The 23,877-nt window shown below is 39.3% G+C and overlaps 5 protein-coding genes and 2 long non-coding RNA genes across 11 annotated transcripts; 4 read left to right on the forward strand and 3 right to left on the reverse strand.

The window, feature by feature from the left end:
- The first annotated feature begins 7,718 nt into the window (after positions 1–7,718).
- Positions 7,719–9,750, forward strand: LOC124209792. 3 transcript variants are annotated; one of them, XM_046607987.1, is made up of 4 exons: positions 7,719–8,096; positions 8,178–8,936; positions 8,994–9,141; positions 9,207–9,299. In XM_046607987.1, exons 2-4 carry the CDS (start codon positions 8,191–8,193, stop codon positions 9,276–9,278), a joined length of 966 nt encoding a protein of 321 aa, XP_046463943.1. In that variant the 5' UTR covers positions 7,719–8,096; positions 8,178–8,190; the 3' UTR covers positions 9,279–9,299. The 3 variants fall into 3 exon arrangements, with proteins under 3 accessions (XP_046463943.1, XP_046463942.1, XP_046463940.1); XM_046607986.1 differs by having other exon boundaries at positions 7,730–8,008; positions 8,078–8,096; positions 8,994–9,750; XM_046607984.1 differs by having other exon boundaries at positions 7,730–8,096; positions 8,994–9,750.
- Positions 9,751–10,197: 447 nt separating this feature from the next.
- LOC124209795 (actin-related protein 2/3 complex subunit 4) lies at positions 10,198–11,500 on the forward strand. Its single transcript, XM_046607991.1, has 5 exons — positions 10,198–10,372; positions 10,558–10,676; positions 10,737–10,944; positions 11,075–11,245; positions 11,309–11,500. The coding sequence occupies exons 1-5, from the start codon at positions 10,370–10,372 to the stop codon at positions 11,312–11,314; spliced, it is 507 nt and encodes a 168-aa protein (XP_046463947.1). The 5' UTR covers positions 10,198–10,369; the 3' UTR covers positions 11,315–11,500.
- On the reverse strand, positions 11,346–13,284 carry LOC124209793 (mitochondrial carnitine/acylcarnitine carrier protein-like). Its single transcript, XM_046607988.1, has 8 exons — positions 12,912–13,284; positions 12,739–12,850; positions 12,491–12,647; positions 12,375–12,414; positions 12,190–12,310; positions 11,937–12,116; positions 11,729–11,834; positions 11,346–11,659 (listed from the first exon to the last, which is right to left on the reverse strand). Exons 1-8 carry the CDS (start codon positions 13,011–13,013, stop codon positions 11,578–11,580), a joined length of 900 nt encoding a protein of 299 aa, XP_046463944.1. The 5' UTR covers positions 13,014–13,284; the 3' UTR covers positions 11,346–11,577.
- Positions 13,285–14,367: 1,083 nt separating this feature from the next.
- LOC124209796 lies at positions 14,368–16,249 on the forward strand. Of its 2 annotated transcripts, none has more exons than XR_006881059.1 (7): positions 14,368–14,577; positions 14,638–14,774; positions 14,886–15,062; positions 15,132–15,258; positions 15,394–15,550; positions 15,613–15,829; positions 15,893–16,249. It is a non-coding gene; the product is annotated as an uncharacterized LOC124209796 (long non-coding RNA). The 2 variants fall into 2 exon arrangements; XR_006881058.1 differs by having other exon boundaries at positions 14,369–14,577; positions 15,135–15,258.
- Positions 16,239–17,094, reverse strand: LOC124209797. The gene is made up of 4 exons (XR_006881060.1): positions 16,876–17,094; positions 16,677–16,813; positions 16,397–16,573; positions 16,239–16,334 (listed from the first exon to the last, which is right to left on the reverse strand). It is a non-coding gene; the product is annotated as an uncharacterized LOC124209797 (long non-coding RNA).
- Positions 17,095–17,697: 603 nt separating this feature from the next.
- LOC124209791 (RNA-binding protein 5-like) lies at positions 17,698–21,772 on the forward strand. The gene is made up of 14 exons (XM_046607983.1): positions 17,698–17,967; positions 18,152–18,304; positions 18,372–18,539; positions 18,604–18,709; positions 18,775–18,844; positions 19,063–19,136; positions 19,335–19,445; positions 19,508–19,622; positions 19,703–19,936; positions 19,996–20,251; positions 20,318–20,618; positions 20,680–21,198; positions 21,289–21,456; positions 21,531–21,772. The coding sequence occupies exons 1-14, from the start codon at positions 17,921–17,923 to the stop codon at positions 21,651–21,653; spliced, it is 2,445 nt and encodes an 814-aa protein (XP_046463939.1). The 5' UTR covers positions 17,698–17,920; the 3' UTR covers positions 21,654–21,772.
- LOC124209794 lies at positions 21,761–23,251 on the reverse strand. 2 transcript variants are annotated; one of them, XM_046607990.1, is made up of 4 exons: positions 22,809–23,250; positions 22,565–22,733; positions 22,268–22,318; positions 21,761–22,202 (listed from the first exon to the last, which is right to left on the reverse strand). In XM_046607990.1, the coding sequence occupies exons 1-4, from the start codon at positions 23,026–23,028 to the stop codon at positions 22,103–22,105; spliced, it is 540 nt and encodes a 179-aa protein (XP_046463946.1). In that variant the 5' UTR covers positions 23,029–23,250; the 3' UTR covers positions 21,761–22,102. The 2 variants fall into 2 exon arrangements, with proteins under 2 accessions (XP_046463946.1, XP_046463945.1); XM_046607989.1 differs by having other exon boundaries at positions 22,268–22,733; positions 22,809–23,251.
- Between the last annotated feature and the right edge of the window lie 626 nt (positions 23,252–23,877).

Genomic DNA, 23,877 nt, shown 5'->3' on the forward strand with positions numbered 1-23,877 from the left:
ATCTCAAAGTGAAGGAAAGATCCTATTAGATACATTACAAGTTCTTCGCTCCACTCCTCTCGGGAACGGATTACCTACTCCAGCTGTCATTCTGCAACGAAGAAATCTCAGGGGCGGATTATTGCTCACACCCAACAGCTAAAGTCAAAAAAATTAAGCGACACATTCGTCAAAGAGATATTGGAACAGCGTCAAGCCACTCAATTCTTTCACTCTGTGGGCCGGAAAAAGTATCTCTCCCCTGTCAGTTCGCAATCCGGTTCGTGTTCGTGTTTCAAAAAAAAGGATCCCCGGAGTGATTCAGTCCGTGTGCTCAGAACCGAATTCTTACATTGTGTCAACTACCTGTGGTCGCTTGTTTCGTCGCAATCGGCAAGCAATCAACTTAGACAAATCGCTCGTTCGACCACGCAGCACTCAGCAGAAGACAAGGGTTCCATCAATTGAATCGTCACGACCGGCTGTCTCAATCGATCAACCGATGCGTAGGTCAATCAACTTTATGGAGGAGAGGCAGTCACCTTCAAGTGTTCCCGTTTCAACACTGACACCGATTAGGGGCCGTTCTAGCTTAATCAATCCTACACTATCGGAGTTGGGTGATCCGGAAGATTTAATGTTGGCGTTCCATGGTTTTGAATCGGCGGGTGTACGACCTCCAGTCGATCATGGTCGTCCTCGACGCTCCCAGTCCACGGGAGTTGATTCGGTTTCGTCTCCATCGCAAGGTTGTAGCCACCTAGATGTTGTAACGTTGCTTCACTAGGTGGCTCACTGGTAGCTAGAGAGACACAGACGAAGCCCAATACAGTAGTCTTAAACCGGCGTCTTAGTGGTAGAGTTTCCATTACTACACGCTTCTTTATTTTTATAGCATAGCGATTTTTATACAGGATACTGTATCTTTTACAACAGCGTGACGTCTTGGGTAGAGTTGTTGTGTTATCGTGCCCTTCATTCCGTGACCGCCAGATGGCGTGCGGCTCACAAGGCGATAGAAAGCAGCGCTGCAGCGGGCTGAAAGAAAGGCAGTCTCGTTTCGGCTTATATTTTTGTTAAGCATCGGGAAGTGGAGTTGGGAACATCACTTTGCAACAGCACTCTCAGCTGTCATGTCGTAATGAACTTGGGTTTCTAGGGTCTGATTCTGTTTTGAGCACTACAGCTCTAGATGGTGATTCAGTTGTTGTTAGCTCATCAAACAACGCTCTTAATGTGGCCGTGTGCAATACTTGAGCAATACTTACTTTTTTCTTTAATTGATGGCTGGCCCTTGTTTCGAAGCCCCTCCGCCATTTGAATTATGTGTGTACTCGACACTCTGCACTTTGATTAGTGAACCCCCTTTTTTATTTTATTTTCGAAGTTAAACCGTTGACCTCCTTCCAAAAAAAAAATGACGATTTCGTTCGTCGTTGCCATTATAATGGCGTAATTTCGCTTTCGTCATCAAATGGGCCCCGACTGCACTTGTTTGTTTTTTTTGTTTAATCACAGGGGAGAAAGTGTGAGGGACAGAGGGACAGCGACGGACGGTTTCCGTTTCCCACCTATTGCAAGGCCAAAGGGAAATTCGGTGCCATAAAAATGTTAAAACCCACAAATCACCGAATGTATTCATTCGTGCAAATGATGTAAGAAACTTTATTTTTATCGTCGATTTATATCGTCCTCATTTGCTCGTTGCGCTATCATCAGGCCGGTGCAAATGGAGCTCAAAAATATTAGTCGTATACGATTCGTACCCACGTAGATACGATCGACCTCCATGAATAAAAACTTAACAACCAATAAATGTGCTCGATAGGGAATGAGGGAATGAAAAGGGAAGACGGGTGGAAGATGTAATCGATCGATAAATCACTAATATGACGAGGAGAGGCGTCGATCGAATCGGTAAAATGTGAAACGACAAAAAAAAGTTTTAACAAGCTAAAAGGTTGTTATACACAACTCAAGAAATAGAAGGAGTCAAGAGAAGAAGAAGAAAGGTGTTGGTGTTTCAAAAAGTCACGAACGATCTTGCCCGCCCACAGCGTTTCCGATCGTCTCTCTCACCCTATCTATCTATCTTTCTATAGAGATGGACAGTTATTCGGCTTCTGTAAGAGGGTGTGTGCTTTCACTGTGGTGTGTAATCAGTCCCGCCGGCGGGCCAACAGCGGCCAACAGACGGCCGGGCTTTTGATTTTTGTTTTTCTTTAAAACATTAGGTTGTCATTGCAAACGTCGAAAACAATTCGATTCGCGTCGTGAGTTGATTATTACCCCGGCCGATCGAATGTACATCTAACGCCGCTCTCGCTCAGTTAAAAAAAAAATAAAAAGTAAAAAAAGGATTTCGGAACGCCCACCGTGATGGATCGGTTTAACACGCACACACAAGGGGGGAGATCGTTTGGCGTTATACGAGCCGCTAGATCCTTTCAGTGGGATTTTCCGCGAAAGTGCATCGATAAAAATTCCACGCCAAGAAAAGAAGAAGAAAATAAAAAACAAATCAACCAAAAAGGCGATAGAAACAAACAAATCCCAGAGTAAAAAATGTACCGAAATAAATTACATGCGTCTTTTGATGGGCGAATATTGCATCTCTAATTACGCACGCCGTGTGCTATTAAATGCGAGCACGACTATAAATACTACACAAAACGTGCGACATCAAAATGCCTCATTATTTCCAATTTCAACTGAAATTATCAAAAACCAAAAAAGAAAAAAAAAATGAGACGACGAGATGATAAAAGGCCAACAAACAAATTAAAAATACGATTTCAAAAAGGTTTCAAGAGTTTCATGATGAGCGACGACGTAAATTACAAATAAAAAAATTGGCAATTGATCGAGTCAGCGACACTGACTCGAAGTTGATTGTCGAATCTTCTTCTTCACCAAATCAAAACCGTTGGACGTGTGACATCCAGTTCACAATTTCACACTATAAGAGAGACCCAATTCGACTTGAAGAAAACCAACAAACTGATGATCGTTTCAAAATCAAAAAGTGGCCAAGAAAATCCAATCAGCCAATCCATCGCCGATGAAAAATGGAAGGAAATTTGGTAAGTGTTATACGTTGGTCACGCTCAACGTGCACAAAAACAAACAGTCGCAACACTCTTTTGCTCCTTTTTTCTTCCTTTTTTTATAGATCTGCAACTAGAGCGAAATAACCACCACCACGTAATGATGGGTGTTAAGCGAGACTGTAATAGCAGACTATTTTCCCCCTTTTTTTTCTCTTTCTTGTTTAACAGCATACGTGTTTTGTCTTGACTTCTTTTAAATGGCCAGTGAAATGCAGCGTTATGTCGGATCCATCATCAACCGCTTCATCTATAGCCCTTCTCTCTTTCCTGGTGGATGCAAGAGACCATGCACTACGATTAAGCGATCCATTATCAACGACAAAAAGGAAAAACTTTTGATTGAACTGCGAAGTAATACAATAAAGGTCCCTTAACAATCTTAACCTCGAATGGGAGTCAAAAATCAACGTTTTGTGTTCAGTTGAAATAATCTGAGTCAAAGGGTGTCAAACTATATCGTTACAACGTAAGGCACACCCGTTAAAGGTGAGCCGGGTTTCTCTCGGTTCGAGTAGCACGAATGAAGACAAAATGTCCGAGTAAAAGGACACAACGGGAAGATACGAGCGACAAGATGAAAGAGAATGGCCGCCTCGGTTTGGGATACAAACAAACAACAAATAAAAGGATCTGACACAAAACAAGAGCAATCCTATCCCCTCCGCTAGATCAAAGTTGTCAAAGCCAATGAAAAGGCTTCCTTGTGCAGGTAAGAAGAACTTGACCGCCAGCTGAGAGAAATATTCAAAGCAATTAATTGACTATTAGTTACGAAAAGGGGCACAACCAGTCCCAAAAAAATAATTTGGCCCCTCGATTTCTTAATAGAGTAACAAAATCGTACGCAGATAAGTTCATCATTTAATAAAACGAGGAGGTGCCGCTGTGGTGGCAGGTCCCTCTTTGCCATCACATTTCCCAGTTGCACTTTGCTTGAAGTGTTTCAAGTTAAAACAATTTCGGAATTTACTCACAGAAGTTGTGAGGTTCAAAACAAGCCTGATCTCAAGTCGTTCTACAAACGAGTTATTTAAAAAATAAAACCCTGACTGAGTAAACCGCATAGCAAAGGAATAATCGTACTCCGTTACTATCCAACGATTAATAATCAACGCCGCCAAACAGTCAAAAAGGAAGAAGAATAGAGAGAAATGTGTCCTACCTTTATGCCTGGGAAATACGGCCAGACATCCATAAGTCCTTCCATCCATCCGCTGAAAAGTTGAATGTACACCAGGCGGAATAGAGAAAAGGGCGTCCTCGTGAATACCCCCACACTCTCATGGGTGTACTCGAGGACAGAGGAGATTTCAAGAAAGGGGGAGGAAGGAAGAGATACGTAGCTCGGCGCTCGGTCATGGGTAGAATCTCCAATCAACAGGGATGCTGTTTATCTAAATAAACAAATAAAAATTGGGTTACGAAAAATACAAGACGCAAACGTGGGATGAAAGATAGTGTCTAGTGAGATGAGCAGCAAACAAAACCCAGCGTCATCACGGTGGCATGTTTGATACTTGTCCCCAGACATTCGTGCACGACATCATCTACCGAAAGAGAGAAAAATCAATCATGTCTCTTATTTCATTCACATTTGTTTTTTCCTTCTTATCTCTCGACTGTAAATTAGACAATAGAGTTGGAAGAAAAAAAAGAAATTTGCGTGAAAACCTGCGACCAGTCGTCGCAGGGAGAAGCAGAGATGCTGCACTTTGCACCAGGGAGGAGGACACACACACACACACACAGACACACGAAGTCTCTCCATTCCCAATTGAAAATGAAATCCTATCTCTCATCCCTCGATCCGGTATCAACAGCACCGGCTCCCACCCACATCTTGAGATGAAGAGCTCAATTTCACTACGCAGTCATTCTATTCTATTTACACTTTAATCATTCCAAAATAGAAGTGGCGCTTTTTACATTTACGTGGTGACCTGATATGGCTTTTAGAGAAAAAGCTGGTCGACCAGCGTCTTCTCGCCCAGGATCCAGATTGGCGTCGACGCCATCACCTGGCCCTTCATCACGGTCGAGTCAGGGAAGTCCTTCTCCTTCTCTTGCCCGGCGACGGTTTAATTTCGGGGAAGAATTTTGAAGAACCCGATATTTTCACCAAAGTCAGTGCACCGCATCCTGCCATAATAGTAGAGTCTGCATCATTGGCCTCCGATTCATCTTTCAAACTGACATCTAAATTGAATATGGGGCTTTTTCAACTCCAAAAAGACACAATCGCATTCGCTAGCATCCAGCACGAACGAATTTTGCCCGATGGCTCTCGTGCTGGCTTCTTTATAGGAGACGGCACAGGCTTCGGTAAAGGACGAATGATTGCGGGTTGATCTTTGAAAACCGTCAAAAGAAAAGGAAAAGAGCCATCTGGATTTCTGTGTCCAGTAACCTGATACACGCTGCCCAACAAGATCTAGAGGATATTGGAGCCGAAAATATCACATTCCATTCATTGACGGACATGATATATGGGCACAAGATACCTTCATCAACGTCACCGCACCGCATCCTGCCAAAATCGAAGAGTCTGCATCATTTGCCATTGTTGCTATTCCGGTTCCATCGCGCAAAATTACCACTAAAATGAAAATCGGGCTTTCCCAACTACAGAAAGATACAATCCAGTTCGCTTGCCACCAGCACGAACGAATTTCACCCGATGGCTCTGTAAGGCTCGTTCCAAGTCTAACTTTACTTCAGTAAATACCATAGCTTCGGAGGATGATGCTCTTGTATTACAAGAAGCACAGTATATTACAATACAATAGCACAGACTTAATACTAACAACCTATAAGCAAGAGATCTAAGGAAGGAGTTACTGGAGGGATCAAGTCCGGCAGGCTGTATTTTGTGGGGATAAGGAGCTGCTTTTATACCGCGGCGACGGCGGAAGTCAGCGTATCGAGAATTGATATCTTTCTTCTGTTGACATCGTAGTGTTAGGATTTTCGATGTTACTTGTGTCGATGCAGCTGCGTTAGTGAATCATGGTGTCGAGTGTCGACAAGGCTGCGTTGGAGGTGGCAGACTAGTAGAGATGCGCCACTTACTGTTTATTGCTTCTAGCGCCCTCCAGTGGTTAGATCTGGTAACTAAATCTTGATAGATTGAAGTAGTTCACCCGATCTTTACAGCTCTCATGCTGGATTCTTTATACGAGCCGTCACATGTGTCGGAAAAGGTAGGATGATTGCGGGATTGATCTTTGAGAATCATCGAAGAAATAGGAAAAGGGCTAATCTGGATTTCTGTATCCAGTAGCCTGAAGTCCCATCGTACAACTCGACGTCGTCGTCGTCGTCCAATTGGCGCCTGACTTCCATGGCGATGTGAAACTCAGTTCCGCAATGGGTCGTTAACGTGGAGGGACTCGAGAATGGTTTCGAGAGTCCGAAATCCGCAATCTGCTTTCGAAAATCCAGTCGTTTGCAACAAATCACACCCCACAAACCAATCAAACGGAAAAACGAGGAAAAAATTAAAAAAAAATAAGTTGAACATTTCCATGGCATGGTCGATTCGTCACCCTGAGAGAGATGGTTGGCGTTTTTACCTTTAATCTCGCAAACTCGTCCGAGTCCGAATCCTTTGTTCGCGAACCGTCTGCTTCTCGAACAAAGGATTGTACCTACGTCATCTGTCAAGCGTTATACAAATTTTCGTTCTGCTTTCGGCCGCAGTGGTGCGCATTGGCGTAACTGCGCACGACTTTTTGGCATGTCTACTACTTCTTGGTTGGAATAACATCTATATGCAGTGCTGCCACCATGCGTAGCCTTACTGAAGTGCTGTTTTGCTCCCAAACAGGGTTTATTATTAGCGATTTTTAGAAGGAAAGTAAGCGAATGGCAGCCAAGTAATAAGTGGCCAGCCAAAGTATAGTGGTGGATTCGCATGTGATTAGTTCGTAGGTCCAAATCAGTATAGTTCATATTCTGTCAAAAATGTTTCCTTATTTTTTTCTATATTTTTAAAGCGAAATAGATCCATGGAATACCCAGATTCTGTAAAATAATGCGAGTTTTGTCACATTTTTTTTTTATTTAAAATAAAATCTGAATTGGTTTCCTGTGGCAAGAAGTGTTCAAACATATTTCTGGTCCGCAAGGTGTCACCCGTGCATACAAGGGAGACTGGAGAGTGCTCGGGGACGAAGCCTTATGGACAATAGGGTTGGTGCATGAATAAGGGATTTGATTGAAAAAAAAATATCATCAGAATCAGTTTTTCACGTTGATTCTCATGGTATTTTTTTATATTTTTAAAATAATTTCTTCAGAGCGTAATCTGTGTTCAAAGTACAGTTAGGCTCCTCCCACTTCAAAACGGACCCCCCGCCATTTTTCCATCCAATGGGATGAAGTTTGCTCTTTTTCCCCCCTTTTCACCCTTTTTCGTGCTGCCTATACCCCCTCTTTTGCCCTTAGGGTCGAAAGGCGAAAGACGAAAAGGGTGAAAAGGGGGAAACTTCATCCCATTTTAAGGACCGCTCACCAAAAATGGCGTGGGGTCCGTTTTAAAATGGGGGGAGCTAATCTCAACTTTGAAGTGAGATTACGGGGGGATATTATTATTTTAAAAATATAAAAAAATACCATGAGAATCAGCGTGAAAAACTGATTCTAATGGTATTTTTTTCAAACGAATCCCTTATTCATGCACCAACCCTATTCCTTCAGTGCGACGCATTTTCATCAGCCATCACTCTGCTTTGGCTGATAGCAGAACAAAAATTTCTTACGCTTGTTGGAACGTCTACGGTAAGTCCCTCCATTTCTGCAGACGCATTTTGCCATTTTCCTTGTAGCATCTTGTAGTTTTAACGTACACTTTCCATCAAGCGTAACAAAAATTTTCGTTCTGAAGATATGAAGTGTAAAGATCCACATCAACAAAACTAGTACGACATTGTTATTAAATTTGAAGACTGAGAAAGTTATATTTTAATTTTTCTTGCTTTTGTTCGTAGAAAGTGCTGTTAATAAACGGTGAGAAAAACGCGTTTAAAAATGAGCATTTTAAATTTAGATTGCATATTTTCACGAATTAAAATATATCTTTGTATTTAGGACTTTTGGTAGTATGTTATCGAAATTAATCAGAGAAGAACCAACAAGTTTGATGTTAAATACCAAACTATGCCTCATTTCAATGACACATTCGAATACGTTTTTGTCTAGTACGGTATTCTTCAAAAATCAGCCAACTTGTCGGATCCATTTTCAGACTTCAGAAAGACCCGCGAGCCTTATTAAGATTTATCTGGAATGTATTTACCTGAATCGTTTCGGTCTGCGTGCTACAAGAGTTTCAGTAAATCAACCAGAGACGAACTTTGTTGGTTTTATGGAGAGTGTTGAATCATATTCGTCGGTTCAGCAATTTAGTTTGTTGATTCCTTTCAATCGCTTAGCTTCTAAATTGCGTGATATTTGTATCATTTTTGAAGTCCACGTAATTGGAGAGTCATCTTTTTGTTTACAGTTAACCGATTCACAATGGAAAAAACAGATTATTGAATCCATGAATGGGCCATTTACGGACCTCGTGTTAACGGTTAGAGGTCATAAGCTTCCAGTCCACAAATCAGTTTTGGCCGCTCGCTGCCCTGCTTTGACGGCAAAAATAAAAGATGCTGCAGTTGAACAACTTATTTTGGATGAAGATCCTGTTACTTTCCGAAGATTTCTTCATTTTCTCTACACTGGTCTACTAGATGACTGTGATTATTATCTCATAGATATGAAAACGTATGCAAAGAAATACTTCGTAGATGAAATGCTTCCTAAATTTACCGCAAATGGAACAATGGAAAAAATGGTCACGAAGTATTCTTATATTTAATTCATTTAAATTTCATAAACCATAAATTGATATATTTTTAGATGTGAAGCTGACGTGAACTCACAATTAACGAAAGGAGGTGTCGTAATGCAATATTCATGGACGTTGAAAAAGTTGCCAACTTTGAATCGCACAACTTTCTCTAATAAATCAAAGGACGGTATGTGGTTCGGCGTTGGTATTCAGTGTGTACGTATCATCCCATATACAAATTGTAGCGAGTTCGACCTATACTTTTTTACTGGTCGAAACAGTCGAGTGGTTGGTGTCTCATACTTCAACAGATGGGATCCCTGTTCACAGAAGAAACACAACATGGATCTTAATAAAAATCTGGTCTTCACAAGCAATTTCTCCGTTGCAAATGGATACAAATGTTACCAGTTCACGTTCTGTGTGACGATCGAACAAGCGGATAATGAGGAATATCGATACGAATTGCAGGACAGTCTTTGCCCAACTCAGCTTTGGCGTTCCGCTTTGGATGGCATGACCACCGATGTTCAGTTGCTCGTCTCTGGGCGTATCTTTCATGCCCATCGATGGATTTTGGCCGCCCGGAGCCCAGTTTTTGCCGCAATGTTTTCCCACGACATGCTCGAGGCGAATACTGGGTGTGTTGACATCAGCGACATTACACCAAGCATATTCGAACAAATTTTGTTCTTTATTTATAATGGCCGCATACTCGACTCTACCCCTAATTTACTTCTATTGGAGGCAGCTGATAAATACCAAATAGAAACGTTGGTTTTCATTTGTCGGGCTTCTTCATCTCCAATGGAAAAGGACAGTTGATATGGTGATATGTGCTGCATCAACAAATCAGTGCAACAAATTAGTGCAATCGTCAACAAATTAGTGCAATCGTTACTTTGATTCTATGTTTGTTAACCTATTATTTCTCAAAATAAAACAAATATACCGGCATCGACTGCACGTAGCGGATATCTATCTGCATATATCATTTCTAACGCTCCCTTAAAAAAACACACAAAACAAAAGTTTAGTTATAGACTTATCTTCAATTCTACCTATACAAGTAATATATAACAAACTAACAACAAGTCTTAGATCAAAGATATTTACGAAACCCCTAAGGACTAAAACTTGTTTATATTCGGCTTGATTTGTGATCTGTGATCTCACGGTAAATTTCTTGAATAAAGGAAATTGATTGATTGATTTTTTTGCTTTATTTAATACGGGCCCTCTACTGGCAGCAGATTGAACTGTTTCCATTCTTCGTCGGTTCCCATGTTATCTTAAAAAATTGCGGTTTTTGACAGATCCGGCCCACCCCACTGAAAAAAGCCAAAGAAAGCACTAAATTGAGTAGGGCCTAAATAGTGTCCGTGGAACATATTCTTGAACTATCTTAAGATTCTACGCTTTTCAGCTGTGCAAATTGCAAAAAATGGTTAGTTTGCTCTTAAACTTCTGTGTTGTGATTCAAACCCAGCTAATCCAAAAAGAACTTTGAAAATATTATGTTTTGAACTCATCAGACAAAAACACATTTCAAACACTTTACCACACCCTCTTCCTTTTATCATTCCTATCGTCTTATGTGTACACGTATAATTAATATTTTGTCATTTTTAGTCAGCAACTTTGAGGCCTTACTTGTCCGCAGTTAGAAGTACACTGGAAGCTGCAATGTGTTTGGAAAACTTTTCTTCCCAAGTTGTTGAAAGACACAATAAACCTGAAGTGGAAGTCAGGTAAGGTTAAATGAGTGAAAAAATTGAGTAAACATTAATAAATACTATTTTGAAACATAGAACAAGCAAGGAATTATTACTGAATCCAGTTGTTATTTCAAGAAATGAGAAAGAAAAAGTCTTGATAGAAGCCTCTATTAATTCTGTTCGGATTAGCATTTCTATCAAACAGGCTGATGAAATTGAAAAAATTCTTTGCCACAAATTTATGAGGTTCATGATGATGCGAGCAGAAAATTTTGTTGTTTTGAGACGAAAGCCTGTTGAGGTAAACTCTTTTTAACATATTCTAAAATATGTTGTTAAACTCTTTTTAAAATATTCTAAAATATGTTGTTAAGGTAAACTCTTTTTAAAATATTCTAAAATATGTTGTTATACATTGATAATTTCTCTAGGGTTATGACATAAGTTTCTTGATAACTAATTTTCATACTGAAGCCATGTACAAACATAAATTAGTGGATTTTGTCATCCACTTCATGGAAGAGATAGACAAAGAAATTAGCGAAATGAAATTGGCCGTCAACGCACGAGCCCGTGTGTGCGCTGAGGAGTTTTTAAAGCGGGTGTGTTTTACTGTCAATTTTTTCATCAGTTATTACCGACTAACATTTCCCATTTTTTAATAGTTTTAATTCGAGAATTTATTGGATAACTGGAAGAAAATTGAGACCAGATAATTCCCAAGTTTATTTGCATAAAAACCTGTTTCCAAGCCAAGCTAATTCAGTAAAATGATCCGACTTGTGTACAATCAGATAACTCCTAGTTTGAGTTCATGCACAAGCTCAAAAAATAATAAATGAAAATATTACAGAAAACTATATTGTATTTAGTCAAACTGGAGTGTGCATATTTCTTGATAATATCTACTTGGAACAATATCAGTGCTCCGCAATTAGATAGAAGGAGCTAACCAGTTCAAAAACTTCAAAGCCATTTCAAATCCTAAGAAGCAAACGGCATTTGCAGGGAAGGCTCTTTAAAGAAAAATGGACGTTAAAAAATGTTATCAAAAATTCTTATTTAATTAAATATGTCCCTATTACCTAAGAAACACTGGAACTGCTCCTCTATAGAGAGCTCGAACACCTTCTTCGCGCATCAACACTTTAAAGACGTCACGCACTCCATTAGGATACGTTCCTTCGGGAGCTTCAAGTGGGAAAATAATCGAAGATATAAAGTTATCATATTACCTTTCACTTAACTCATTTATTTAATAGCCTAATATCTGATTCTATTAAAAAATATTACCTGTTTGTAGTCTACTCTTCAGTACATCCGGTGGGATGGCAATAATCCAGTTGGCGATTCCTGCCATTCCACCGGCAAACATTGTCCGAATTGGGCTTAATTTCCCGTCGGAGTTTTCTGGTGCAAGTGCAACCTGGAGCCATTCATAGGTCATAAAATAGATCCCGCTGGCTGGAACATCTACCAAATCGAAAGAGAGTTCATCTGTAGTTGCAGAAATTTTCTTCTTGAACTATAGTTGAGTCAACCTTACCTCTGAGCAGTGTAGCTCCTGTTCCCCGATAGATACTCCGTATACCTCCTTGTTTATATAACTGCCGAATACAGTCAATTGGTCCTGCATACTTTGCAGGGCCAGTACTGGCTTGTTGAACCTACAAGCATTGGGTGAGAATTGATATAGTCTTCCTTAATTTTCACCACTTGCAAATCTACTACCTGAAGAAGACATTTAATTCTCTCACCAGGAGCCATGATGCTTTAAGATTGGAAAAAATAATGATTATTGATAGACAATGCTGTTAAAGGTTAAGTATAGTATTCGGTATTCCTACATTGTTGTGCCAATTGCAGAAAATGCTCCTGCATTAAAAAGCTGGAGTAATGATAGCCTTTCATTGGGATGGCTTTGTTGAAGCTTTTTTCCAATTCCAAAGCCTAGAAAACTTATGGCAAAAATAGGTGCAACTCCAGTAATTGGGGCAGCCATACCTTGATGAATAAGAATTTCAGATGATAGTTCAAATTGTCTAATATAATTACACACACTGGAAAAGACCCCAATATATCAAAATATATTCACCTTTATAGAGACCTCGAAATCCTTCATGCTTGATTGTTTTTGTCAAGCAGTCCCATGTTCCACTATACAGAGGAGCCTGTCCAGGTATGATAGGCATTGTTTGAAGTCGAACCTAAAGCAAAATGTTTTTAAAATCAATAAATATCAAGAAGAAGAACGTTCACATCATATACCTTTAAAGTATCAAACGGGTGGCCAACAAATATGGTACAAATACCGCCAAAACCACCGGCAAAAAAATTTTTGATTGGGCTGACTTTATTCACTTCGCCCATTTTATATTTTTTTCTAGTACTAGAACCTCTTGCAATTATTTAGACAAGAAAGAAATAACAAAGTGAAAAAACAGGGATGTGACTTTTAGTGATTGTAATTGTAAATAACTAGTGAAAGAGGAACTGGTTCTTCCAGTCTTTACAGCGCTTCACAGATAGAAACAAGCATGCTTGTAAGTTGTAGCAGCCGAAGCCCGAAAGAGCTGATATCCTATTGCCCCTTTAGGCAAAGTCAGATAACAACATTTCATTGGCCACTACGTTGATCGATACAAAATCTGCAAATTATCACTCGTTTAGACAAATTTAGATTTCATACCATCAATTAAAGTTAACTACTTCATCAAATAAATTTTCTTTCGCAATCGCGAAAAAAAAAATAATAATCGCATTTTACTGAGCAGCACTGAAGGCAATACAATCGTTTTTTTTTTTAGTGTCCATAATGATTCACACTCCCGTAGAGTGGCATTTTGGTGGATTTTTCCGTTTTTTCGAATAAGAATAACGGGAGAGCACGATATATTTAATTATTTATTACTGTATGTTTATTCATTTAAAATTATTCTGTAAACATATGAATAATGGGAATTGAAACATTGAATGTTGAATCTGAGTGAATTGTTTTCGAATTTTCAATTCATTGCCGTGTGATCCGCCTGTTATTATTTTGATTTTTTAAACAATCAATTGACAACAGCAAACAATGGACTGCAATATCCCCTCCCGATTTCTTCTGATTGAAATAAAAACAACAGGGTTATATGTAAGTACAATAGGGTTACAGGACGCCTCTCACAGGCCATCCCTTACAACAACAAATAATTTAATTCAAACAAAAAACAAGTAAGAATACCAAACAATAAAATTTATATGCTGAAGTAGTCTATGCTTATAAGTTTAGTCCTTAGAGGCTTCTTTCGCCTTTCTCTTGCAAGCTCATTCTCCCTAGTCAAATCTTCGGGCCTTCGATAAGGAGCGACAGTGACCTATATTTGAAGGCGTATTCCAACACCTTTTCAAATTCCTCAATTGTGGAGTCTGCAGTCAGTGTGCACTGTGCAGTCATGTTTGGTAGGAATTGATCCAACATCCACTTTTTCGCAGGCGGAGGATTAGCTAGGGGTTCCGACCGACGCGCTTCTCTACGGAACGCCAAATGACCCCCTAAAATAATAGCACTCGACTAGTGCTATTTATTTTACAAATCACTTGAATAATATACAACCGGGTGGCGCCATCTAGCGGTTTCAATTGGCGTAACGGAAGGTATCGATTTTTTCCAAAATGTACGTATTCATATCGATTGATAATAATTTCCACAAGCGAAATGGTGGAAACTATTGGTGGAACCGTGGAAAGATTCATGCCTTCATTGAAAGTGTCAAGTATGGCTGTGTCGTGTTATCGTGTATGTTCGTGAATCGTGATAACGGTATAACTAACTGATAACTAAATTTACATGAGTTAACATAGTTATGCTTTCCAACTGAAGCACTTGACTTGATCAAGCAGTTAACTGTCGAGTTTGCCTTGGAGGATGTGACGTCTTTTGCTTCTGCCAGTAAATTATTCATTGCATACATTGTTACACTTGAAACTGATTTGTTTTTTTTCAAATTAGGTCATATTACTTCTAATCATTTCAAGCAACATGTTATACCCATCATACCTCCACATGAAAGGACTGCTCTTACATCCCACGAAAGACTCCCCAGTTGGAGTGAACAAAACTCGATTTAGGAAATGATATCCAATCAAGTAACACTGTTTATTATTATTTTTAATCATTATTTTGTATCCCAAAAATTTAATGCCTTGTTTTTTTGTTTTGTTTTTTATTGTTTTTCCCTTTTCGGGACAATGATTCAGTGAGGACATCTCAAAGGAACAGAGATTCAGGACTGGATTATATCATGCTCGCGATCAGTATGCTGTCGACCTTGAAGTTACTTATAACAGCTTGGGAGTCGGTGGAACAAAAATAAGAACGAGTACGATCTACGAGAATTCTCTAGACGGTCTTCCCTACATATCTTCATGACCCTGGTAAATAGTAGAAGCTTACAATTTCGAGAGTTCGTTTGAAATTAACGATCATTTTCGTCTTTATCTAAGCAGCAGCTACGTAGCCCCACGTGAGGTTATGCATGTCAAGTAATCAATGTCATTTAAGCTCGACTCTTTCTTGGCCTTTTTCTTTTCACTTACGGTCGACAATCAAAAAGGCGTGCCTTGTTTTTCGGTAAGATCTTCTGTTTTCTGAATAATATTGATCTTCTTGTTTTCAGCGTTGCTAAATTGCGTGTAAGCAACTGAAAACTAAATCATATTATTAATAACTACCTAATAAAACAGTAAATATGATCTTGAAAACTAGGAAAGAATAGTATGGACAGCGTGTGCCCTGGTCAGTTAATCGAGCTTGGCGTCATCCAACACTCGAGGCCAGCAGAAGGACGATCCATAGCTACCCGGCCGAATTGCACTGGAGCGAGTCGACGAAGTAGCCAGCATCCTTCTGAACTCAATTCAAAGTATTCCAATTCAAATATAACACACCGTAACGAATGCACAAATTTCGTCTTGTTTCTAACAGGTCTTTTCGATGTCCAACTTTGCTAATGGCGGGTCCGCGATTGCTGTCGCTTCTTGATTAGAAATCAAACTTGTGGCTTGTGCCTCATGACTGTTCTTTTGTGGTTTCAAGGCGACCGAAAAGAAATAACACTGGGCGGTGTTAAGCGATAGATGTTTTTTTTTTTTTCGTAACAACTTCTGGAGGCTTATTGCATTCTTCAAAGCCTTCTTTTGATGTGAGTTGTTGTTTACAAGTGATACATTTGACCAAAACATAATAACGCTCTCGTTACCAATAGTTCTGTCAAATCAAGAAGGGGGACCATCGGCATTCAGCTTTCTACGTTGGAAATATGTTCCGCCAGTTTTCTGTTTCTTCCGGCTCTCTACTACGGATGTTTTTATTCGATGCTGGCGGTCAATTCTTTCAACCCGGAACTTTCGTCATTCAATAACTCAACATTTCATCGTTTAATAACTCAACATTGTCGTGGTGCATTTACCCCGGGCAAGTTAGGATGGCCATTTTCTCGTCCATGATGCGTTTTAGAACATACAAATCGTAAGCTTAACCTAAATCATAAGTTCCTTACGTTGATATTTTGCGATGCTGTGTGGATGAGTCAAATGAATACATGTATATTAACGAAACTAAATGTTTTATTTCAAGTTTCATCTGTTTGAGTTATTGCCATCACCTCATGACGCAGTCGGCGATATTTCCGCATTGCAATTGGTAGCCTACACAGCAAATGCCCGTATTTTCTTTGAAGGCTCTCGAAATTGTAAGCTTCTATATTTACCAGGGTCATGAAGATATGTAGGGAAGACCGTCTAGAGAATTCTCGTAGATCGTACTCGTTCTTATTTTTGTTCCACCGACTCCCAAGCTGTTATAAGTAACTTCAAGGTCGACAGCATACTGATCGCGAGCATGATATAATCCAGTCCTGAATCTCTGTTCCTTTGAGATGTCCTCACTGAATCATTGTCCCGAAAAGGGAAAAACAATAAACAAAAAAACAAGGCATTAAATTTTTGGGATACAAAATAATGATTAAAAATAATAATAAACAGTGTTACTTGATTGGATATCATTTCCTAAATCGAGTTTTGTTCACTCCAACTGGGGAGTCTTTCGTGGGATGTAAGAGCAGTCCTTTCATGTGGAGGTATGATGGGTATAACATGTTGCTTGAAATGATTAGAAGTAATATGACCTAATTTGAAAAAAAAAAAAAATCAGTTTCAAGTGTAACAATGTATGCAATGAATAATTTACTGGCAGAAGCAAAAGACGTCACATCCTCCAAGGCAAACTAGACAGTTAACTGCTTGATCAAGTCAAGTGCTTCAGTTGGAAAGCATAACTATGTTAACTCATGTAAATTTAGTTATCAGTTAGTTATACCGTTATCACGATTCACCGTTATCACGATTCACGAACATACACGATAACACGACAAAGCCATATTTGACACTTTCAATGAAGGCATGAATCTTTCCACCAATAGTTTCCACCATTTCGCTTGTGGAAACGATTATCAATCGATATGAATACGTACATTTTGGAAAAATCGATACATTCCGTTACGCCAATTGAAACCGCTAGATGGCGCCACCCAGTTGTATATTATTCAAGTGATTTGTAAAATAAATAGCACTTGTCGAGTGCTATTATTTTAGGGGGTCATTTGGCGTTCCGTACTTCTCTCAATTATAAAATAGAAAAACCACAAGTGAAATAAATATGACTAAAAGAAAAAAGAGAAAGAAAAGGCCGAGAAAAATAAAATACGAATAAAAATTCCGCCGTTATCCGTGATTTAAATGGCGGGAGTCAATCCCTCCCAGGCTCTCACACGTCACACCCACTGCACGGGGCAGCCAGTTTTTAGCCTTTTTACATTAGTCTTTTTTCAAAAGCAAGCACTGATACCATGGATACCAAACATGCCTGCAAAACTTCATACTATACAGTATAGGCTACACTGGTTACAGGCCTACGAAGGCTATAGACCTTTTTCTCTTATTACGGATCGCACTCGTTGCCATCTAGTGGGAGATATTATTGATTTCCATAGTTTCTACTTCTGATCTGCTTTCCAGAGGGCTCTCGCATCACTTTAAACGACAGTGGTTTTGTGGCAAAAAAATAGGGACAACGACGTGTTAACAAGCTGATTAAGAAAGCGTGGGGCATTTTCTAAATTTCTGTCGTGTTAATTTTATTCGACAGAAATACGTCTCGTAAAGGTTACCTATCGTGGTCCAGTGGAAAATCGAATTATTTCCGTTTAGATTTTTACGAAATAGAAACTTTAGACATGGCTAACTCAAACAACTACACAGGGGAACATTCTTATGGATATTGGTATGGGCAAAGAATAAATTTTAATTTTTACATTTTAAAACCTTTACTTAATGTTCTACATGGATAATCTATTATCATTATTTTGGATAGATATTTATTTATTGTTAATGTGCTACAGTGCATATGCACTATTTGAAATTTTTTTTGTGTATTGTTATCTTAACTTTCATTTTCCCCCACATAGGATGAATCATGAGGGCTCAATCGTACAAGAAGATGGTGAAATAAGCCCTCCAGGTGAACAGTACCATATTGCTCTAGAAACAAGAAGGGAGACTGAGAGAGACTGGGATAGAAATAGAGAGAGAAATCGAGATAGAACTAGAAGACGATCCAGGTATTGTTGTGAATGTACCCCTTAACTGAAAATATAAATTAAAATGTTTTAAAACAAAAAAACATAGGTCCCGATCGAAATCCGCAGAAAGAAAGCGACGACGGGAGAGAAACAAGAAAAGAGACTGGAGTAGTGACTCAGGTTCAAGCCGTAGTCGGAGTCGTAGCCGTGCTGATAGAAGAAGAAGTCGAAGTCGTGATCGCAGTAAAAGAGAACGAGAAAGGCCAACATATGAGTAAATTACAATTTTATCAAAATCATTTAAAAAATTAAAATGGTGTCTATTTTCCTTAATTTAGTGATCATCGTGAACGAGAATATGAAAGAACAGATAATTGGAGAGCTGTTGCACCCAACAACACAATCATGGTCAGCAATTTACCTCTCCATGTAGCTGAAAACGAGGTATGTGACTTGTTGTTAATATCCCCTTCCCCCATTATTAATATGTACGGCATTCCTTTTTTTAGATTCGAGCAAACATTGTGATGCATGGACTTGTGGCTAAGGATATTCGACTCATACGGAGAAAAGATACGGGTAGGGTACTATCGACAATACGCAAAATTTAGTTGAATTAGGGAGACCTCAGGTGTAAAACCTTAGGACGTACACAGGATGATCAACAAAATTATAACAGTGCGCTCATGGAAGGGGATTCCAGATTAAATGATGGAGAAATGGATTGGACTGTATACAAATACAATAATGGAGCACTTGTTATTGGATATTTCTGGGTGCTATTACCCAACCTCTAGGTGCTTCGCGTGGATTCGCGTTCGTTGAATTTAATCGTCTACCCGAAGCTGAACGGTGGATGGAAGTCAATCAGGTAGCATCAAACCCCCACTTCACGACAAAGCGCTAACCGCATTTGTGGGGACACGGTTGGCTGTTGTCCCTAGCAGTCCCGTGGGATGTCATCTTCTCTAAATCAAATATTACCCAAATATTCGTTACCAAGTTCAAATGGGGACTTGGATTGTTGTTTTTTATTCAGTCAATTTCACATGGTATTTTTTTTTTGCAGGGATGTCTTGTTTTGGAAAACCAGTATCAAGCTACTCTTCAGTACAGTATCTCAAAAGATTCATTCAATGATAAAGCTGCAAAAGCAGCTCAAGATTGGTTTTGCATTCATGTAATTCTGTTTTACTCAGATATCCTCTCGAGGTATAATATTAATATTCCTTTTTTTTTTAGTGCGGTGAACATAATTTCAAGCGTCGAGAAATATGTTTTAAATGCCAATCACCCAGGAGTGAATCTGAGTTGATGAATGATGTTCAGAGAGAGATTTCTCACTTTCCCACAAGCAGTAAGTAGAAACTAGTTTTGAGACAGGCTGATAGATTGTGTTACGAAATTGGTATTTAACTAAAAAAAAATTTTTTGCAGCTGTATTATTACGAAATATGGACGTCCTAACCAATGAAGACAGAGTTTTGAGCATTTTGCAAAGCGTTCCAGGTGTCGCCACGTTACCTATAAAGTCCGTCCGTATCGGTCGTGATCCTTTAAACAACATTTCGAGGGGAGTTTGCTACTTTGAGATGAACAATACAAATGACGCAATGCGTCTTTTCGCTGGTTTGTCTGATGTAGGACGTCTGGAAATCGATGGCCGTGAAGGTGATGGTTATAATTTCTAAAATGACATAACAATTTTTTGTAACTTCACTTCATTTTAGTAATGGTGTCGTACTGCAAACAAGGAAATTCGTCCATGCCAGTTGCCTCAGTTTCTGCCACCGCCAACTCATTGGCTCCGGCAGGAATGACAGCTGTTGCCGCGGCGCAGTGGTCTGTTAGCAATGCTAACAATGGCCCACAGGCAACTGTGTCTGGAAATGAAAACAACTTCACTGCTTCGGAAATCCCTCGATTGGCAGAGTACTCGGCTTCACTATATGCCAAAACACCAGAAGAACACGCTTCTTATTTGCAGTATATATGCTCTTGGATGTCTTACTACGAAAAAAAAATGTATTTATTGTTATCGATTTTAATTAGATACTACACGCAGTACTATGCAAATCAGCTGCAATCAACCACAGCCCAATCGCAGAAGGCAGTAGCGCCCGACTTAAGCAAATATGTTTTTGATGAAAAATCCGGTTACTACTATGACACAGCTACAAATCTCTACTATGACTCCAAAACCCAATACTTCTACAATCCACAAACTCAGCAGTTTTGTTATTGGGATAGTGATAAACACAGTTTTGTTCCTGTGTCTGCCGACGAAAGCAAAATGGCACCTTTAACCTCTACCCAAGAAGACAAGAAAGAAAAACCAGAAAAACAAGACAAAGTAATTGTAGTATACGATTTTAGTGATTAAGTACTTATCCCGATATATGTATGTTATTTAGGTTACCGTTGCAAAGAAAATTGCAAAAGATATGGAAAAATGGGCTAAAACACTCAACCAGAGAAAGGAATCGACGAAAGTTGCAGTGCCAGCTCCTGCATATGAACCAGAACCTGAACGACGAAAAGAGCCTGAACCACCACCACCGCCGTCAGACAAGTCCAGTCTTAACGAAGTACTTCAAGTGTTGCAGAGGAAACAGTTAGCTGACAAGAAACCTTTAGGTGCTTCAGCTCTCGTTGCATACGGCAGTGATAGCGATAGTGATGGTCACGATGAAAAAAAAGCTGCCGAACTCCTGGAGAGCTTGATTGACTGGACCAAGCTTGCGTGTCTGTTGTGCAAACGACAGTTTTCTAACCGAGAAACATTGGTTAAACATCAACAGTTATCGGATTTGCACAGGGAGAATCTTGAAGCTTGGAAGAAGCAGAACACACCAATTGCGTATCGCGACCGTGCCAAAGAGAGGAGGAAAAAGCATGGGGACAGTGAGCCGAATCATCAACGCAAGAAACAAGTTTGTTAACACAGCAGCTAAATTTGAAAATCCATCTTCTACGTTTGTCCTGCGTTCTGCTAATTCAAATGACCCTTTGTCCGCCATAAGGAGTCGGTCTCGAGATCCCGGACAGAAACTGTTGCATCCGACTACGAACGACCATCGCAGAGCGGGTTGACCAGCAACAATGTTGGGAACAAATTGCTGCAGAAAATGGGTTGGCAAGAAGGACAAGGCCTCGGGAAATCCAATCAAGGAAGGACCACCATTATTGAGGTAATGGTCTCCAACTGAATAAGATCGGTTTGCTTCAAATTAGGACTTATACTAATTTGTGTTTTCATTTTCAGGCTGATCGTCGCAGTGCCCAAGCTGGATTGGGGATGAAAACGTATGCTGTTGCAGGAGATGATTATCGCCAAAGCGTCAAGAAGTTGGCCATGATGAGGTTCAAAGAGTTGAATGACGAGTGAGCTACTTTAGTTTTATTTCTGCCTTGTTAACCTAGTGTTACACTTCATTTATATCCATCACTTGCAATTAAATATCTTCTTGTGTGCCGAATGAAATACACAGTACATCAAATTCAAAATAAATGTGTATTTAATCATTTATACAGCTTGTAAAGGAAGTGTTTTTAATAGTAACGATTCGAATCAAGCGCATAGAAAGTAATAAGTATTTTTTTTTTACTTACATCGCAAAAATAATCAAGAGTGGTATTTGGTTACAATGAACAAGGAGGGAGCTAGGCATCTTGTTTTTTGGTAGGCAGTCAGCATAATAGACTACATTAAATGCAACTAAGAATCTAGCTTTATGGCAAATGCATGCAAATTAAAGCGCAAGTTTATAGGACATTAAACGATTCCAAAGACTAGTGAAGTAGGATATACAAGATGGCATTTCTATAGCTATGATTTCAATGCATAATTTGTTCCCAGAATGTCAATCCAAACACAATAATACCATTGATGAGACCAAGCAAGTAGCCCAGGTGAAAAGTGTGACCAGATTGCATCCTAAAATAAATATTATATTGAAACCATTGAGCATAAAAATTCATATATATAAATATAGTACTTACCTGAGCTTTTTAGGAGAAATAGGAGTTGGAGGAAATACTCCTGGTATTGTGCTGTCATAATAAACAAGTAACCATGAAAAGAGAATCACCAACAACCCATACAACAAAGAAAGAATCAACTTTGATAGATGCTTGAGTAAAACATTTTGGAAATAGCTTGTGGGTATAGCTACACAATTATAAAATGCATCATATATTCTGAAAGCAATTGAACCCAATGCAGAATAGGAATAAACAAATAAATGGAAGAAGGTCTTTGGAATAATTAATATGTTGTGTGAGATCCTTTCAACATACATTTCAAGGTTCATGTTTGTGGCATTCCAAGTAAAATACCCTGTTCCCTTAATTGTGTTTTCTTCTGTCACTTCAGGAGGAGACTGAATACCTGCTGGACCACACTCTGGTGAATGAAAACCATCAGATGATAAACAATATTGACTACCACCACCACCATGGCCACCACCTATACATTTAAAATGAAGAAACATTTAACACAAAGTGAAAAAAACAAACAATAGCATATCATCATTCAAATTACCTTGTACTGTGTCAAACATCTGGGATGAAACAATTAGCACTAATGTAAAGACTTTGCTAAAAGAAGTTGAAAATTGTTTTGCAAGCATCTTACTTATTCTTAAACAGTAAACACAAAGCACCGAAGATTCAAAAGGTTGATGGGTGCGGCAGAACCAGCCTGTCTTCAGGTTATGAAAACGAAAAAAGATTTTCTTTTCCCTAATGTTGATAATAGCCATACCATACTCTGGTATGCCTACGGCTATTATGGTTCTTTCCTTACTGTCATTTAGCTGCGTCAAAAATCAAAACTTCGGCCAATCTAAGTTTTTTGTGGGAGTATCAGAATAAAGTCAATAAACATGGACAAATAATTATTAACTTAATCAAATGCCCCTATATTTAATTTAAAATTCAACGTATGGCGCGACCCGCGACGTGAAAAAAAAGATTAGATCTATTGCCACGAAATGATGTCGTGGCGCGACGGTCGAAACTGTCTATTACCACGACATCTTTCGTGGCAATAAAGAGAAAATTGTCTATTGCCACGAAACGCCTATAATTCCTCGCTGATCTCTCACATTTCGTGGCAATAACCAATAACACGAATTTAGTCTATTGCCACGAAATCCACGAAATGCGTTTTCATACAAAGTTCCACAGGAGATGTTTAGGAAAACTACTAAATAGGGTAAAACTACATGTGCATAATTCGGTTAATTCCCGCAACATTTTTCTTTTCAATCATTCCAGAGCCATAGAATACTGGTACCGCCACTCATTAAGCGAACACTTGCTTTTTTTCTCTGGAAGTGAAGCCTGCTTGCCTGCCCTGCTCCTTAGTTATAAGCGCCACGTCGGATGTGTGGGGAAGTAGGGTATAGGCAAGGTAATAGGAATGGAAGGAAAAGTGCAGGAGTGGCAAGGGGCAAGATCGATATCCTAGCTCCGATTTTCAATATCGATTGCTAAAGTTGGCTTCAGCCTCAGAGAAAATTTCCGAGAGGAAGAGTTAACATGGCAGTGGCGCTACCAGTATTCTATAGCTCTGATTATTCCGTGAAACACAACCTTTGATGTAATCT

The sequence above is a fragment of the Daphnia pulex genome, chromosome 12 (assembly GCF_021134715.1).
Source record: "Daphnia pulex isolate KAP4 chromosome 12, ASM2113471v1".
NCBI classification, from domain to species: domain Eukaryota; kingdom Metazoa; phylum Arthropoda; class Branchiopoda; order Diplostraca; family Daphniidae; genus Daphnia; species Daphnia pulex.

What these genes read in the sequence shown, in the direction of transcription:
- LOC124209792 (XM_046607984.1), top strand. Translation starts at nt 8,191, where the DNA reads ATGTTATCGAAATTAATCAGAGAAGAACCAACAAGTTTGATGTTAAAT. An exon ending in ATGGAAAAAATGGTCACGAA is followed by an intron (nt 8,937 to 8,993) that starts GTATTCTTATAT and finishes ATATATTTTTAG; the next exon opens with ATGTGAAGCTGACGTGAACT.
- LOC124209795 (XM_046607991.1), top strand. An exon ending in AAACCTGAAGTGGAAGTCAG is followed by an intron (nt 10,677 to 10,736) that starts GTAAGGTTAAAT and finishes TTTGAAACATAG; the next exon opens with AACAAGCAAGGAATTATTAC. An exon ending in TGAGACGAAAGCCTGTTGAG is followed by an intron (nt 10,945 to 11,074) that starts GTAAACTCTTTT and finishes TAATTTCTCTAG; the next exon opens with GGTTATGACATAAGTTTCTT.
- LOC124209793 (XM_046607988.1), bottom strand. Translation starts at nt 13,013, where the DNA reads ATGGGCGAAGTGAATAAAGTCAGCCCAATCAAAAATTTTTTTGCCGGT. An exon ending in ATTTCGAGGTCTCTATAAAG is followed by an intron (nt 12,648 to 12,738) that starts GTGAATATATTT and finishes TTATTCATCAAG; the next exon opens with GTATGGCTGCCCCAATTACT. An exon ending in GAATTAAATGTCTTCTTCAG is followed by an intron (nt 12,311 to 12,374) that starts GTAGTAGATTTG and finishes CAATGCTTGTAG; the next exon opens with GTTCAACAAGCCAGTACTGG.
- LOC124209791 (XM_046607983.1), top strand. Translation starts at nt 17,921, where the DNA reads ATGGCTAACTCAAACAACTACACAGGGGAACATTCTTATGGATATTG. An exon ending in TTCTCACTTTCCCACAAGCA is followed by an intron (nt 19,623 to 19,702) that starts GTAAGTAGAAAC and finishes AATTTTTTGCAG; the next exon opens with CTGTATTATTACGAAATATG. An exon ending in GAACACGCTTCTTATTTGCA is followed by an intron (nt 20,252 to 20,317) that starts GTATATATGCTC and finishes GATTTTAATTAG; the next exon opens with ATACTACACGCAGTACTATG.
- LOC124209794 (XM_046607989.1), bottom strand. Translation starts at nt 23,028, where the DNA reads ATGGCTATTATCAACATTAGGGAAAAGAAAATCTTTTTTCGTTTTCAT. An exon ending in GATGTTTGACACAGTACAAG is followed by an intron (nt 22,734 to 22,808) that starts GTAATTTGAATG and finishes TTAAATGTATAG; the next exon opens with GTGGTGGCCATGGTGGTGGT. An exon ending in ATTTCTCCTAAAAAGCTCAG is followed by an intron (nt 22,203 to 22,267) that starts GTAAGTACTATA and finishes TATTTATTTTAG; the next exon opens with GATGCAATCTGGTCACACTT.